Genomic DNA, 15,152 nt, shown 5'->3' with positions numbered 1-15,152 from the left:
GGAACAATTTCAAATCTCCAATCAGAGTAAGGCCAGGGCGGAGTCTACCAATGCCGAAAGCCAGGAGGCGGGATAAAAAGGCGAGCAGAAGGTAGGCTGGCGGGTACGTTCGTTGGCTTACTCCTTTCTGCTTGTTGACGCGGCCGAGGAAGCATCGCTGAAGGCTCTCGTTTCCCTGCCGTCATGTCTAAGTCCGAGGTGAGTTTTGCGCGCTCCGCACTTTCGTCTTCTCCCATGGGTAATGAACAGGACGGGATGCGACCTAATTTTGCTGCTGGCAGCCATGCTTTCGGTGTTTGATCGGTCGTTGCCGAGGCCTACTCACAAAGTGCAGGTCGCCATTTTGTCCTCGTAGTCGCCATGAGGCTGCCGTCCGCTAACCACTAGTTTGTACGCTCGGCTCCTAGAGGCAGAATTCCTAGATATCTTGAGGGCTGTGGCTCTTTTTGTTTTGTTTCTTGACTTTGCGTAATAAACGTCTGCTAAGGGGTCAGTAAGTTTTAATGGCGATTGACCAGTCCAGCCCGTGTCTTTTGTTGCGCGTGCGTGTATAGAGTAGGGACGCATGCGCTGCTGGCTAGTTTCCCCGCCCCAACAGCACCTCCTGGCCAAGAGAGGAGCACGTGGTCTTGTGCAGTAATAAAGAACAATAAAAAAAAATGCGGTCTGTGTTGATGCATGGAGTTGATTCCTTCGCTCAAGTTCCAGCCGCTTCACTAACCGCTCTCCTTTGCTGCACCTCAGTCACCCAAGGAGCCGGAACAGCTGCGGAAGCTCTTCATTGGAGGGCTGAGCTTCGAAACAACCGACGAGAGTCTAAGAAGCCATTTTGAGCAATGGGGAACACTGACCGACTGTGTGGTAAGATGGGAAGGGACAAAAGGCAGGGGTGGTTTAGTTTCATTGGTTTAATCTTGCTGCACTTCTTACCCAGATGCTTTGTGAAGGTAATTAATTGCATAGTAAAAGAGACAAAAAAGGATCTTTTTCTAAATAGGTAATGAGAGATCCAAACACCAAGCGATCCAGGGGCTTTGGGTTTGTCACATACGCCACCGTGGAAGAAGTGGATGCCGCTATGAATGCGAGACCACACAAGGTGGATGGACGAGTTGTGGAACCTAAGAGAGCCGTTTCAAGAGAAGTGAGTGGTTTTTGTAGGAGATTCCCTTCTAGAGTGTTGGGATTGAAGGCGTGGGCCACCACAGCTGCCAATCATTTGGAAGTGTGCTGCTATTAATGACAGTCATTTTTCCTCCTAGGATTCCCAGAGACCAGGTGCCCACTTAACTGTGAAAAAGATCTTTGTTGGTGGTATAAAAGAGGACACCGAAGAACATCACCTGCGAGATTACTTTGAGCAGTATGGGAAAATCGAAGTGATTGAAATCATGACGGACAGAGGCAGTGGGAAAAAAAGAGGGTTTGCTTTTGTCACCTTTGATGACCATGACTCTGTGGACAAGATTGTTAGTAAGTGTCAGATTATTCCATTTTTTTCCTCTCCCCACCGAAACTGGGTTACATCCTGGAACTCAGACCAGGCAGGCCTCCCGGATGCTGGGATTTATGGTGTGTTCCACCATGCAACCAGATTAGATTTTTTTAATCGCTGGAATTCAGTGTATTTCAAGCCCTAAAGATAACTTTCTCTTAAAGTTCAGAAATACCACACTGTGAACGGCCACAACTGTGAAGTGAGAAAGGCCCTGTCAAAGCAAGAGATGGCCAGTGCGTCCTCCAGCCAGAGAGGTATCCCTGCTCACTGAAGTTGTAGAGGGTGGCTTGAGTTGCAACAAGTTGGTCTGATAATGATCCAAACATCTCTTAAGGTCGAAGCGGTTCCGGAAACTTTGGTGGTGGTCGTGGAGGTGGTTTTGGCGGCAATGACAATTTTGGTCGAGGAGGAAACTTCAGTGGTCGTGGTATGTGTCTGCTTTGAATTTCTTGTTGTTTTTGGAACTCTGGGTAACTCCTAGCCTTTGTTTCCAGCATTTAGATTTTACCCAAAATGTAGTTCTCATTGCACAGAAGTTAGCATTTGCTCCATTCATATATCTAAAGCCTAGCTTAAAGCTTTGGTTTCTTACAGGTGGCTTCGGTGGTAGCCGTGGTGGTGGTGGATATGGTGGCAGTGGGGACGGTTATAATGGATTTGGTAACGATGGTAAGTTTCTTACGGAATCTGTAAGTAAATTTTCTGGCAACCTATACCTTTAGACTAGGCTAGTAGAGACTAAACCTAGTGCATGACAGACTCAACCAGCCCCATAATACGCATGCTCTGAGCAGGCCATTAGTCATTACACTTGCATAGATTCTTACTGTTAAATACTTTTGTCTTATTGAGAAGGCTTGTATTCTTGTAGGTGGTTATGGAGGAGGCGGCCCTGGTTACTCTGGAGGAAGCAGAGGCTATGGAAGTGGTGGACAGGGTTATGGAAACCAGGGCAGTGGCTATGGCGGGAGTGGCAGCTATGACAGCTATAACAACGGAGGAGGCGGAGGCGGCTTTGGCGGTGGTAGTGGTAGGTATCCAGTGATGCAAGTACTTGGTGTGATAGCTAGATTAGCCTTAGTTTATATTGTGTTGGACTTTAGAGCTCTTAAAGCATTGTGGGTACACTGCATGGTACATTGAAATAGGCTTGCTGTGCTACCACCTCCTGGCTTTAAGCTGGGGCCGCCTCCCCCAAAGTAAGTAGGTGGATGAGTGGTTAGTGGTGTCTTCAATTAAAGATAGTTAGATTGATGGTATAGCTGGATTTAGTATCTAAATTCCTTTGGGACTTCAGGCATATAGTTGGTATGTTCAAGAAATCTCTGCATTGGCAATGAATACATGAAGGCCTCCTTGAGTCTAAAGTGTTTCTAAGTACCACTCACAAAGGTAAAGTCAAATTGCCATTAGTTGGGTTACTTTTCTTTAAATGCTGGATTATTAAGTGAATGCCTTATTCAGGATAAACTGATATTGGAGCTAGCAATTTTGGAAGAAGGAAGCCATACATAATCTTTCATTCAGAGCCATGAATAGAACTGGCTTGCTTCTCAGGTCATAAAGGCCTTCTTTCTATTTATAGGAAGCAATTTTGGAGGTGGTGGAAGCTACAATGATTTTGGCAATTATAACAATCAGTCTTCAAATTTTGGACCAATGAAGGGTGGAAACTTTGGAGGCAGAAGCTCAGGCCCTTATGGTGGTGGTGGCCAATACTTCGCTAAACCACGAAACCAAGGTATAGTATATATATGTGGCAAAAAGCTGACAAATTAAGTCCCCCTTCCCATCAACCAGAAAGGTCTTGGGGGCTTTTTTTTTTGTTTTTTTTCGGGAAAGGGTTGCAATGTGGCTTTGGAACTAGCTCTTGTGAACTCACAGATCTGCCTCCCTAGTGTTGGGATCAAAGGCGTGTGCCACCACCGCCCAGCTTTTGGATGAGATGTGTATCTATTGAACATAGAGTATTTAGACATTCTTTGAAACTTTCAGGTGGCTATGGTGGTTCCAGCAGCAGCAGTAGCTATGGCAGTGGCAGGAGGTTCTAATTACAGCCAGGTAAGTACCTGTTTTGTCTGTGTTGACTTAGTTTTATAATTGAACCCAGTCAGTAACCCTAATTAATATAGCTGAGCAGTGCAACATAGTTAACATTATAATTGCAGTAAAATGGTGGATGCTAAGTTAATATATACAATTCAGCAAAATTTGTGGGAAACAACTTGCTCTATTGGATTGTAGCCTTGAGTCTTAATGTGTTTTAGATTAACAACTTTATTCCATATTGTTCAACAGGAAACAAAGCTTAGCAGGAGAGGAGAGCCAGAGAAGTGACAGGGAAGCTACAGGTTACAACAGATTTGTGAACTCAGCCAAGCACAGTGGTGGCAGGGCCTAGCTGCTACAAAGAAGACATGTGTTAGACAATACTCATGTATATGGGCAAAAAAACTCCAGGACTGTATTTGTGACTAATTGTATAACAGGTTATTTTAGTTTCTGTTCTGTGGAAAGTGTAAAAGCATTCCAACAAAGGGTTTTACTGTAGACCTTTTTTCACCCATGCTGTTGATTGCTAAATGTAATAGTCTGATCATGACGCTGAATAAATGTGTCTTTTTTTTTTCTTATTCTTTTTTTTTTTTAATGTGCTGTGTAAAGTTAGTCTACTCTGAAGCCATCTTGGTAAACTTCCCCAACAGTGTGAAGTTAGAATTCCTTCAGGGTGGTGCCAAGTTCCATTTGGGATTTATTTATGATTGCTTGGGTGGAGAAGCCATTGTCTTCAAAAACCTTGGTGTAGTTAAACTGCCAGTTATTGTTGTGACTTATTAATGAGTTTTACCATTAAAAGGATCATCCAAGCAAAGTCCACAATTTGGTTATAAAATGGTTGTTGGCACACCCTATGCAATATCAATTGAATAATGGTATCAGATAAAAAATAACAGATGGGAATGAAGCTTGTGTATCATCCATTATCATGTGTAATCAATAAACGATTTAATTCTCTTGAATGGAATGACAACTGTATGGATTTGGGACTGGCAGAGATTTGGGCTTTCCCTACCCAATACCCCTGGTAAATGTTGATTGTTTGTTATCACAGTGCAAGTTCAAAGCTCTGCCAGAGTAGAAACCAATTACTGGTTAATGCCACCAATAAGTCCACAGGTTAGAAGTGTTGGGCATCTTAAAAGTGATAATAGTAAGGACTCTTAATTGCCATAAGAGCAGGCTATAGTGAAGGAAAACTGCAGTTTAACTGGGTCTGGGTCGTGGGTGGGTGTTCCTGAAGATTTCTAGAAGTGACTTGAGTTATTTTAAAATGTAAATTAAAATATAATTGACAGTACTTCTGTATAATTTTGTTAACGGCAGTTTTCCTTCACACTGGTATCCTGAAGTGTTTTCTACTTGTATAGAAAATTCAAAACAGTTACTATCTAATAATTGTTATTTGTGCATAGATTCTTGAGCATCCCATTTGGTTCCCTTTAAAGTGCCATTGTACCTGGTAGCATAGATGATTTGTTTGCCATAGGACTTGTATATCCCATCTCACCGTGTATTGCTTGGAAGTTTTGGGGGGGGAGGGAGGGGGAGTTGGGGGATGGGGGTGGGAAGCATGGATGGTAGTTCCATGATACTGGCTGAGTTTGCAATAGCAGGTGGAACCTTAACTATTGAGGGAGTTTGCAGATACCTCAGCAATCGGGACAATGCCTTTAAAGATCCAGGAGATGTTCAGCTACTAGGAACTGCTAGCAAGTATAGCGCGAATGACTTCGAGCTCAGAAACTCTACAGCTGAGAGTAGACACTTGTGGTATGTGGAGTACAGATAAGCCAGGGGCAGGCCACGGCACCTCCATGAAAGCTAGGAGGGAGTGAAGTTTCAGTGATCATCGCAAGGAAGGAGGCAGACAAGAGTAAGGCACACACCTGACTCTTAGGACTAGCAGGCAGAACCAGAAGGAAAGGTTTTATTGCTATGCTGGTAGGTAAGAACAGATTTTACTTACATCCATATAGTTGTAAAGTCCAATTTTCTGTTGGATTTTTCTTAATATATATATATATATATATTGAGCCAAAACTAGTCCAGTTAAGCTGCACTTGGTTTTTCTGGAGATGAATTGTTTTAATTAATGCCCATATTACTCCTTACTTAAAGGGAGTGAATACATTTCTATTGTGACGATACATTTTGGCCCTTTAATTTTATTTAACCTTCCTTTGACCCATTTTCTTAAAGCAGTGGCTCAAAGTAACTTACATTAGATACCTTTCCCCAAAAAATGGTGGGAGGATGGGTGGATCATTAACGGGAGGGGGTGGGAATAGCTTAAAGATGGGAATTGACCTCACAAAAGACTAGTTCTAAAGGTTGTTTGCTTTTCTAGGGAGGAATCTGCTTCGAAGCTTAACCACTGCTGTAAGATTAAAAAAAAACCTTCAGAAGTTCTTGTCTAAAAACGGTAAGGTTTTATGGTTGGTGATTTGCTACCCAAATGTTAAGAAAGCAAACCTCAGTTAAAAATGAGATATTGGTTATTTTTGTAGCTGTCAGAATGTTAGGGTGGGGAGGTATATAATGGAGTCCACTGTTTAAAGCTACATAACTTTTTCTCCTTTGCAGGAACATCCACATGAGAACAGCCTTTGCTCTGGGCCACTGTATTCTCACTGCCATGCAGTTGGGTTTTCACTGTGCTGCTAAAATCATTCAGTTTTGTGAATGACTTAGATTGGTTTTTAAAATAAATCAATTAACTTGGTTCTGTTGTCTCTTTTTGGAATTTAATTGGCAAGTGACTTGATTCTGTATTCGATTTTGGGGAATGTGGATACTAATGAATTAGTTGTAAGCTAGATTTTAGATTTTTGTTTCTTGGTAGTGGCACTAATGTGAAAAGTATCCTTGGCTAGCCTGAAATCATTCATACATACATACGTACGTACATACATAAATTTGGGGCAATCCATTACCTCTTAGTGCTGGGAATATAGGCTTGGGCAGCTATAATTTATTGTTTTTAATGTACATTGTTCTGCCTGCATGTGTCTTGAGTGAGGGTGTCTGATGTTGGAGTTACAGACAGCTATTGGCTGCCATGTGGGTGCTGGGAATTGAACCCAAGTCCTACAGAAAAACAGTGCTCTTAACCACTGAGCTATCTTTTCAGCCCCCCCCCCATACTGGGTTTTTTTTTTTTTTTTTTTATGGACTTAACACAGAATGAAAGTTGCTAGGCCAAGAGTTGACAAATCCCAGATTAGAAACCACATTTTTAAAGTCTATAAGCATGAAAATTTCAAGTTTCACTGCATGGCTTTGGGTGCCCTGCAGTCTCCCTGCCTTTGCCTCTGGAACGCTGTTGTTGTATTTCCAATGTAAGAAAAGACACTGTAGATCTTGAGCTGGGCTTGGCATATAGTATCCCAGCACTTGTGAGGTATAAGGTCGAAGATTAATGAGCTCAAGGTCATTTTTCGTTGCACAGGTATAAGGCCAGCCTGTTATGTTGGCACCCTGCCTATCTATGTAAAGAATTAACCTTTCAGAGGGCAATTTCAAGGGGACACCTGGCTTCTACAGGCTTCTGCATGAGTTCAGGGTGGGCTGGGTATGATGGTACACACTTAATCCCAGCACTTTGGAGACGGGCCAAGGAGTTGGTGGCTGACCTGGTATATTTGAGACCCTGCCTCCCTCAAAAATAAAGGTATGTCTAAAAGAGTAGATGTCATAGCAGTGGCCTGTCCATCTGTCTCCCCCAGGATTTGGATAGCATTTGTCTCAACCAGGGAGACAGTGGATTGCAACCTCATCACTTGGCCTAACATTCTTGGCTCAGTGCACATGTATAAAAGTTGTACAAGAGTGTATACATTTTGACTGTGGAATATCTAACCTCATTCCAGTCAAGAACAGTCCCTTGGGCTTCAAAGGTCTCTGGCCTATCAGACCCAGGGTGAGAAATAAATCAGAAGAAAACTAAAGGGGTTTTTGTTTGTGTGAGCTCCAGATGCTGTACATGGAGGATGCAGCCCTCTTGACAGCTCATGTCATTTATGGGTTGGGTTCCTGAAAGCATCCATAGCTCCTGACTTGGGCTTGAGAAGGTGGGTAGATTGCTCATGTCCAACTTTTTATGAATATTTAAAATGAGCTCAGGATTTCCCTTCAAGCAGTGATTTCTGAGATAACCTTCATCACACTCAGGAAGGAAGACACAATGGAAAGCTTATTTCCACACAGCTCTTTTATGGACCAAAGCTTAAACAAGAGGTGGAGATTTGGGGCCTGGGAAGCCAGCACTCACCTGGCCTCCAGGCAAACCTCACTGAACATACCTTGGAACATCCAAATGCTAAGGTTGCATCTGCCCTCTTTGTCTGGAGAATGCAGTGCCTTATGGGTCCTGGGGTTCGGGAGTACCTTTATCAGAAGGAATAAGGGGGGCCCTAGCACCATTGTCAGTCTCCTTTAGGCCAGCTCAATCTGTGGCCTCCATCTTGGTCCCACGGGGTACCAGAAAGATGGCCCCATCAGCAGCCTGTTGCAGTACATATTCCTCTGGTGAATAACTGTTGCCAGATTCATCCCGAAGATGCTGGAAAATGTCATGGTACAGCTCCGCCAGCTGTTGGCGCATGACCTCCAAAGTGCGGTCAGCTTCCCCTCGGGCTCTGAGAAGCCGCTCTCTTTCACTACCCAGCCTCTCCAACTCCCTCTCCAGCTGCACAATGGTTTCCAGTTTTCTCTTTCGACAATTCTGGGCTGCCACCTTGTTCTTGCCCCGCCGTCGGATGTCCCGAATTAGAGCCAGCTGGCTCTCTGTTAGTGGGTACTGTGCCAACAGCTCATTAAAGTCATCTACAGGCAAGTTGACGATCTTGTCCGTAGGGAAAGGAATCTTCATGGCCAGGGCCCTCCGCTCATCCCGACTCCCCGCCTCTCCCCTAACAGCAGGCTTAGCCCGCACAGGGCCAGACGATGACTCTAAGGCCAAGGGTGTCTCAGTGGGCGGCAAAGTATAGTTGGGATGGGCCAAGGAGTTAGGCATATGGGAGTAAGGGTACTCCACCGGGTACATGTCCACATACTCGCTCCTCCGCCTGCCAGCCTCAGCACCCTCTAGCTCAAGAGATTCTGCATCACTGTAGTTGAGGGATAATCCCGAGTCAGATTCTGGGTCTTCTTGGGGCTTGGGTGGCCCCACTGGTAGTCCAATGTCCAGGAGAGCTAAGGGGTCCGGAAGGGGCTCATTGAGCAGGCCTGAAAGGGTAAGTGGCTTCGACACTGGTATAGCCATGTTGCCATAGGAGAATGGAAGGTCTGGGACTTGGGGAGTAGATGCTGCTGGCAGCTCATAAGGTGGTAGGGGCAGGGAGAAGCCTGCATCTGGGTGAACTGAACAGGGGCAGTATGTTGGAGGTGGCAGTGGTCCAGTGTATGTGGTGGGTGCTTGGGGCTCAAAGGATGGCTCACTTGGAACATTTAGACCCTGCAAAGAAAGGCACACCAAAGGTTAGAAGATAGACTATGAAGGGTGTTGGTGACACACACCTTTAATCTCAGCACTCACAGGCAGGCCAATCTCCAGAGTTCCAGGACAGCAAGGACTACACAGAGAAACTCTTATCTTGAAAAACAAAACAAACATGGAGAAGAAACAGGAGGTATATGATGTAAGAAAGATAATTCCACATAATAGAACATAGATTAATATAAATGGGTTAATTTAGGTTATAAGAGCTAGTTGGGAATAAATCTAAACTATAGGCTAGGTTTTCGTAATTTACAAAAGACGAAAAGAAAAAAAATGGAAGGTTCTTGCATAGTGATAATAACATTTCAAGAAGAAAGCAGCATGCAGTGTGTGTGTGGGGGGGTGGCACCTGGAAAGATTGGCTCAGTAGTTAACAGCACTGACTGCTCCTCCAGAGGACCCAGGTTCAATTCCCAGCACCCACATAGCAGTTCACAACTGTCTATAAACCCAAGATCTGACGCACCCACATGAACGTACATGCAGGCAAAACACCAGTGCAAATAAAATATAAATTATTAAAAAAAAAAGTCAAGCCGGGCGTTGGTGGCGCACGCCTTTAATCCCAGCACTTGGGAGGCAGAGGCAGGCAGATCTGTGAGTTCGAGGCCAGCTCTGGTCTACAGAGCAAGTTCCAGGACAGCCTCCAAAACAATACAGAGAGACCCTGTCTCAAACCCCCACCCCCCAAAAAAAATCAGTTTGCTGGCATGGTGGCATAGGCTTATAATACCAGCACTTGAGATGTAGAAACAAGAGGGTCATGAGTTTAAGGTCAGCCTTGGCTACATAACAAGTACAAGGCCAGCCAGCGTGGGCTGTGTGAGACCCTTGCAAAAATCAAGAGAAGGGCTTGAGAATTGGCTCAGCAATTAAGAGCAGTAACTACTCCTCCACAGGAAGTACTCACATGGCAGCTCATACCTCTCTAACTCTAGTTTCAAGGGATCCAACACCTTCACACAAACATACATGCAGGCAAAACAGGAATGTACATGAGATAAAAATAAGTAAATAAAAATCAAAAGGTCGCTGGGCGGTGGTGGCTAACGCCTTTAATCCCAGGACTCGGGAGGCAGAGGCAGGTGGATCTCTGTGAGTTCGAGACCAGCCTGGTCTACAGAGTGAGTTCCAGGACAGCCAGGCTACACAGAGAAACCCTGTCTTGAAAAGCAAAAAAGGGAAAAAAGAGGGAGGAGAAAGAGCAGTTTAAGTATGAATAAAAGTCACTGTGGTGAGACCTCAGAGAGGAAACTTCACACTGAAGTGGGTCCATCTCTCCTAAGGAGAAACTCTTACTGGGCCAAACAGCTCCTGTTCCTTCACTTTCCTTAGGAAGACAAGGCCATTATTACCCAAGATGGACTCTCAGAGTCAAAGGGTCAAGTTCAAGGCCTTGCCATTCCCTGGGTGCCCAGCAGAGGGAGCTGGTGTGCGGGAGGAGGGTCTAGGGCAGAACCCGAGGACAGGAGGCCTGTGGTGGGGGCAGGCACAGAGGCCAGGCTGGGGGTTAGCCCTCTGTCCAGGTGCAGTGAGGAGGAGAACACGTTACAAACAAGGCCCCCAACTTACGGAGGAGAGCTACCCTGCTCAAGCCTAGCTGAGGACAAAGACATCATTGTTAGACCAACAGACACCCCTTTGTCCAACATTCAGGAGAGGACCCCAGCATCGTCTGTCTCCCCTTTCTGAGGCCCTTTAACTAAGGCTCTGCTACCTGGAGTAAGGAGCTTGTTGCTAAGGGTGAGGGGTGGTAATGAGGGAAGGTGGGCAGTGCTGGAAGAGAGCAGGTCAGATGAGAAGAAAATAAAAAGGGGGGGGGGGGGACAGAGAAGAGGGAGGTAGAAATGCCAGTAGAGCCGCAAGGCAGGGGCCCACACCCCCAGCCAGATCCTCCCCCCTCCCCCGTTCCTCACTGCCCCCTCTACTCTGTCTCTGGGCAGGCCAGAGCCCCTACATCTGCAGTGCCCACCCCATACTCACCTGCAGCTCAGTAATGGACATGATCTCTTGCCACGTCAACTCCATCTCGCCCGGCTCCCCGACAGGCAGCTGTAACAACCTGTCCCTGTTCTGCTGAGGAGGACACGGGGGCATCCTACTGAGCCAGCTTCTGGCCCTGGCACCTCCAAAGCCCAAAGGGCTCCAGCAACCTGTGTGGAAGGAAGAAAGGATTAGAGCTGCTTCTGCCAGATGCAAAGTTTGTCCTGTCCCTGTGCAGAACCCAGAAGAAAGGAGCAATGCCAGAGGTTCACTCGTGCCAGGGCCATCGGCGTCCTATGAACTGTAAAGTTCCTTTCTGTGGCACACTCTCCACCTCACCTGCTCTGGCCATAGTCAGTCCTCTGGACACACAGTAGGTATCTTTACTTTTTCTCAGGTAAGATGTCTTCTCTTACTCCCTAAAAATGGCATTCCTGTCCAGAGACAAAATCCAGTCTTCTAAGGTTTGGTGATTTTTGTTTTCCTTTCTGGGGGAAAACATCAAGAGTCACCCATGCCTTCCTCTTGGGTCCTCAGTTTTGTTGTTTGAAACAGGGTCTTGCTGTGCAGACCAGGCTGGCCTCTAACTCACAGAGACCTGCCTGCCTCTGCCTCCCGAGTGTTGGAATTAGAGGTGTGTGCCACCATGCCTAGCATTTCAGCTCTTTCCTTTCTTCCCAGAATGTGAGTGAATGCTTGGGGATCCCCAAGCAGTGTGTTGTGGGAAGTGTAGGCAGACAGCCCCTCCCCTTGTCTCAGATAGGGCCCAGGCCTGCTGGTGATAGCAGCCCTGCTCTCTACTCCCATCCTTACTCTGGGCTCCTCTGCCTGGGCCAGATAAGAGGCTTATCAGCTGCAGGCAGCAGAGGCAGAGGAGGAATGGGCTCCAGGAGACACTGGACCTCTACCCTGTATCCCAAACAGGTCATTTGGCCATGCCCCACCCCACATGACCATGGCTCCTTTCTCTTCCAAGGTCAACACACAGCAAAGACTTAGCAAGTAAGTCAAAATTTGTGCTGGGCTTCACAAAGACCTTGTAAGGGACAGAAGGCAGATACAGAAGCCCAAGCTGATAGGTGACAGGTTGGAACCTGATCATATCCCTTGCTGCTTTCCAGGCCCCTTTGGTTCCCTAAGTGTGGGCTGTGGACAGCCCACACCTCTAAAGGCAGATTACCTCAGCAAGTGTCTCAGACACTTTCCTCTTCTAGGAAACATCTCTTTGGGCCCTCAAGTACCATCAGTCCTCTTCTTTTAATCTGGGCTATAGCTTCAGTTCTGCCACAAAGCATCAGTGTGGTAGCTGGACAAGCCATCCATATCACTGCTCCCGGTCAGGTCTCCCAGTTGTAAAGCCAGGGAGTTAGACAACTTGAACTGGAAGAATTCCTTGCTGCTTGGACAGTTCTCTGCAAACTCTTACCCTTCTTTCATTATCTCCTCTTGGTCCCTACATCCATATTCTCTGATACCATCTCTATCTGAATCTGTTCTCTTCGTGTCCAGCAATAGATTCCAAGTAGACTTGGCAAGGCTCTCCTGATCTCTCAGGGACAGACCAGCATAGCATGTACATGCATGCATATCTACAGTACACACCATACAAATAAATGAAACCTTACAGAAGAACAGAGGATGGGACTGAATGAACTCAAATTGTATTGTATGGTTTTACATCAACCAACACAAGAATAGCCCATTCATGCTATTATGGAATCCCCTCTTGTACCTACCACAAAATGTACAGCCACTACCAAGTGTCCTTTTCACAGATGATCTGCCTGAGGCCCTGCCTCCATCCTCTTGCTATAATGCCATCCCCAGAAATGGGAGTTCATATAGGCACAGGCCTTTGACCAATGGGTAGAATGGGTGGGGTGTTTATGTCTGTCCAGGATGCCATTTCAACACCGGAACTCCACCCTCCCCACCCAGGTTCTGGCGGAAATTGCCCAAAGGCAGAGTGAATGGAGAAGGACTTTGGGGGGGGGGCAGGCACTATGACTATTTATTGCCTCATAGTTCTTCACATACTCTACCTCTCTTTGCCTCTCCTGTCTTTCTGAGTATGAATCTGGGGTGCAAGACAAGATCTTGCCCTAGAAGGCAAGGTTCTCTACTTTTCAAGATGCATGACTTTGGACAAATTGCATCACAGTCTCCAATTACATGGAGTCAGGACTAGGGAACCTTACTGCTCTAAGAAGGAACAGACTGCATCTAGTCAGAGCCACAAATCTTATTGTGCATCGTGTTCACCTGGGGTATATGGAAAACATTCCTGAAGGCCATTCAGGCCTGCTGAACTGAATTTATATACAGGCACCTAAGAATAAGCATTTCAACAAATGTCCTAAATATTTTCACACATGGGTCAATCTAGCTTCAAGAAACACAGTTAGATGAATTTGCAAGAAAGAACACAAAGTTAGAAAAGGAACAACAAGCTGGGTGGTGGTGGCGCACGCCTTTACTCACAGCACTTGGCAGGCAGAGGCAGGAGGATCTCTGTGAGTTCGAGACCAGCCTGGTCTACAAGAGCTAGTTCCAGGACAGCCTCCAAAGCCACAGAGAAACCCTGTCTCAGAAAAAAAAAAAAGGAACAACAACAACAACAACAACAAATGTTCCATAGTCTTCACTTAACTGCAAACCCTTGACCCTAAGCAAGGCTAGACTCCAGGCAGTACCTAGCTATCAGTCCTTCCCCATGAAGACCTGGAGGTGGGTCTTCTCTCTCTTTTTGAGATTAAGAACAAAATTAGTGGGTAGAAGGGGCAGGAAGAGGCTGGAGGCTGAGCAGAGGTTCATAAAGGAAATCACTGGACCATCATTTACCTCAGGCATAGGTCCTTTGGGTCTTGGGAACCTGCCTTTCAGAGGACTAGCAAGCTTGCAGCCAGTAGGAGCCAGACATGATCAAATAGAACACCAAAGAGGGTACTGAAAAGAAAGAGGGAATGCAGGCTAGGCTTCCAGGGGCCCTTGTATTTAGCAACACCAGCTCTTGTTTTTACAGTTTAACCCTCATCTTCAGGCCACACAATCACTGAATCCATTGGGCTGGTTGTTCTCCTTAGTTCTCAGCACTGTAGATCAGGTAGAATTTGAGCCAAACACAGAAACTAACCTCCACCCTTCCTTTTCCTTTCATCCTGGTGGTCCTACCTACCTTCCTCTTTCTTCCCCCTTTCTCTCCTCCCCTCAACTTTCTCTCCCTCCTGGCTTCCCTCCAGACCAACCCAGAGCTTTGAATATTCCAGGTCAGCACTCTGCCACTAAGTTACATCCCTAGAATTCTCCAAAGTTCTCATGATCCCTAGGACTTCACAGAAATATGAGGCTTTCTGACTAAGGATACGAGATAATTAGGAGAGGTGGGAAAGGAAGACATTTTACCTTCCACTGCTAGCCCAGGACTTTAACTTCTTTGATAGGGAGCTTGCCCCAGGGTGCTTTATGGAGACTTACTAGGTTACTCCACCTCTCCTGGTGTTAACACAAACAATGGAAGGATTGGGGAGATATGAGTAAAACTTGGTGTGTAGATTAGCAGGTGAGCAACCTAGTTACAAAGATCAAGGAGAACTTCCCAAAAGGGAGAGGCACACAGAGGTGAGATAGAGAAACCAACAGAACGAAGAGAGAAGAAAAAAAGATTTGAGCCCGCTTAGTTCCCTGGGAGCATATATGACTCAGATGATGCTTGGGAACAAACTTCTGCTCCCCTATGACTTTATCCCTAGAACCCAAACTCTGGCTCTTTGGAAGCAATGCGTAGAGGCAGTAGCCCAGCTGATCTGGTAGCTCGTTCTCTCTCCCACAGCATCTCAAACTCCAGCTACAAGCAGCCAAGAATTCCCACTGAAGTACCCACACTGGGGTTGGACACCCTCCTCTTTGCAGATCCAGCTGAGCTCCACTGCCGCAGGACTGGAGAGGAAGAGAAGCAACCGGCAAGAACTCAGCTCCTCCCAGTCGGCCACCGCACTTTTGCTGTAGCAAGGCTTCTCAGAAGTTCAGATATCCAGTATCTAGCTATAGTTCCTAAGCTTCGCCCAAATCTTATGGCTGGAGCTGCAGGACGCAGTGGAGAAGGGGACATGG

The 15,152-nt window shown here is 46.1% G+C and overlaps 2 protein-coding genes across 7 annotated transcripts in view; one reads left to right on the top strand and one right to left on the bottom strand.

Moving 5' to 3' along the window:
* The first annotated feature begins 40 nt into the window (after positions 1-40).
* Positions 41-6,281, top strand: Hnrnpa1 (heterogeneous nuclear ribonucleoprotein A1). 3 transcript variants are annotated; one of them, XR_001196297.3, is made up of 12 exons: positions 41-198; positions 745-861; positions 998-1,144; positions 1,263-1,473; positions 1,660-1,752; positions 1,833-1,925; positions 2,093-2,167; positions 2,370-2,528; positions 3,084-3,239; positions 3,494-3,559; positions 5,907-5,981; positions 6,143-6,281. XR_001196297.3 is itself a non-coding variant. In XM_013111334.3 (11 exons), the coding sequence occupies exons 1-10, from the start codon at positions 184-186 to the stop codon at positions 3,547-3,549; spliced, it is 1,122 nt and encodes a 373-aa protein (XP_012966788.1). In that variant the 5' UTR covers positions 41-183; the 3' UTR covers positions 3,550-3,559; positions 3,797-4,518. The 3 variants fall into 3 exon arrangements, 2 of the variants coding, with proteins under 2 accessions (XP_012966788.1, XP_005067404.1); XM_013111334.3 differs by lacking the exons at positions 5,907-5,981; positions 6,143-6,281 and adding an exon at positions 3,797-4,518; XM_005067347.4 differs by lacking the exons at positions 2,370-2,528; positions 5,907-5,981; positions 6,143-6,281 and adding an exon at positions 3,797-4,518.
* A 1,473-nt stretch (positions 6,282-7,754) lies between these two features.
* Nfe2 (nuclear factor, erythroid 2) overlaps positions 7,755-15,152 on the bottom strand; it is a 31,372-nt gene continuing 23,974 nt past the window's right edge. For 2 of the 4 annotated variants that reach the window (XM_040753704.1, XM_013111125.3), the window contains exons 2-3: positions 11,043-11,212; positions 7,755-9,014 (exon numbers count right to left, since the gene is read on the bottom strand). In XM_040753704.1, coding sequence (XP_040609638.1) covers positions 8,004-9,014; positions 11,043-11,156 — 1,125 coding nt within the window. In that variant the 5' untranslated portion in view covers positions 11,157-11,212 and the 3' untranslated portion in view covers positions 7,755-8,003. Of the gene's footprint in view, positions 9,015-11,042; positions 11,213-11,381; positions 12,703-12,778; positions 13,543-15,152 lie in introns of those variants that run through there. The other 2 variants (XM_021225592.2, XM_021225591.2) reach the window with 2 other exon arrangements.

This window comes from Mesocricetus auratus, unplaced genomic scaffold (assembly GCF_017639785.1).
Source record: "Mesocricetus auratus isolate SY011 unplaced genomic scaffold, BCM_Maur_2.0 Super-Scaffold_100010, whole genome shotgun sequence".
NCBI classification, from domain to species: Eukaryota; Metazoa; Chordata; class Mammalia; order Rodentia; family Cricetidae; genus Mesocricetus; species Mesocricetus auratus.
This window is presented reverse-complemented; position numbering and strand designations above follow the sequence as displayed.

Bases quoted from the DNA above. Each gene is read 5' to 3' on its own strand.
- Hnrnpa1 (XM_013111334.3), top strand. The intron at 1,753-1,832 runs GTATCCCTGCTC...ACATCTCTTAAG, and splicing joins TGCGTCCTCCAGCCAGAGAG to GTCGAAGCGGTTCCGGAAAC. The intron at 2,168-2,369 runs GTAAGTTTCTTA...GTATTCTTGTAG, and splicing joins TAATGGATTTGGTAACGATG to GTGGTTATGGAGGAGGCGGC.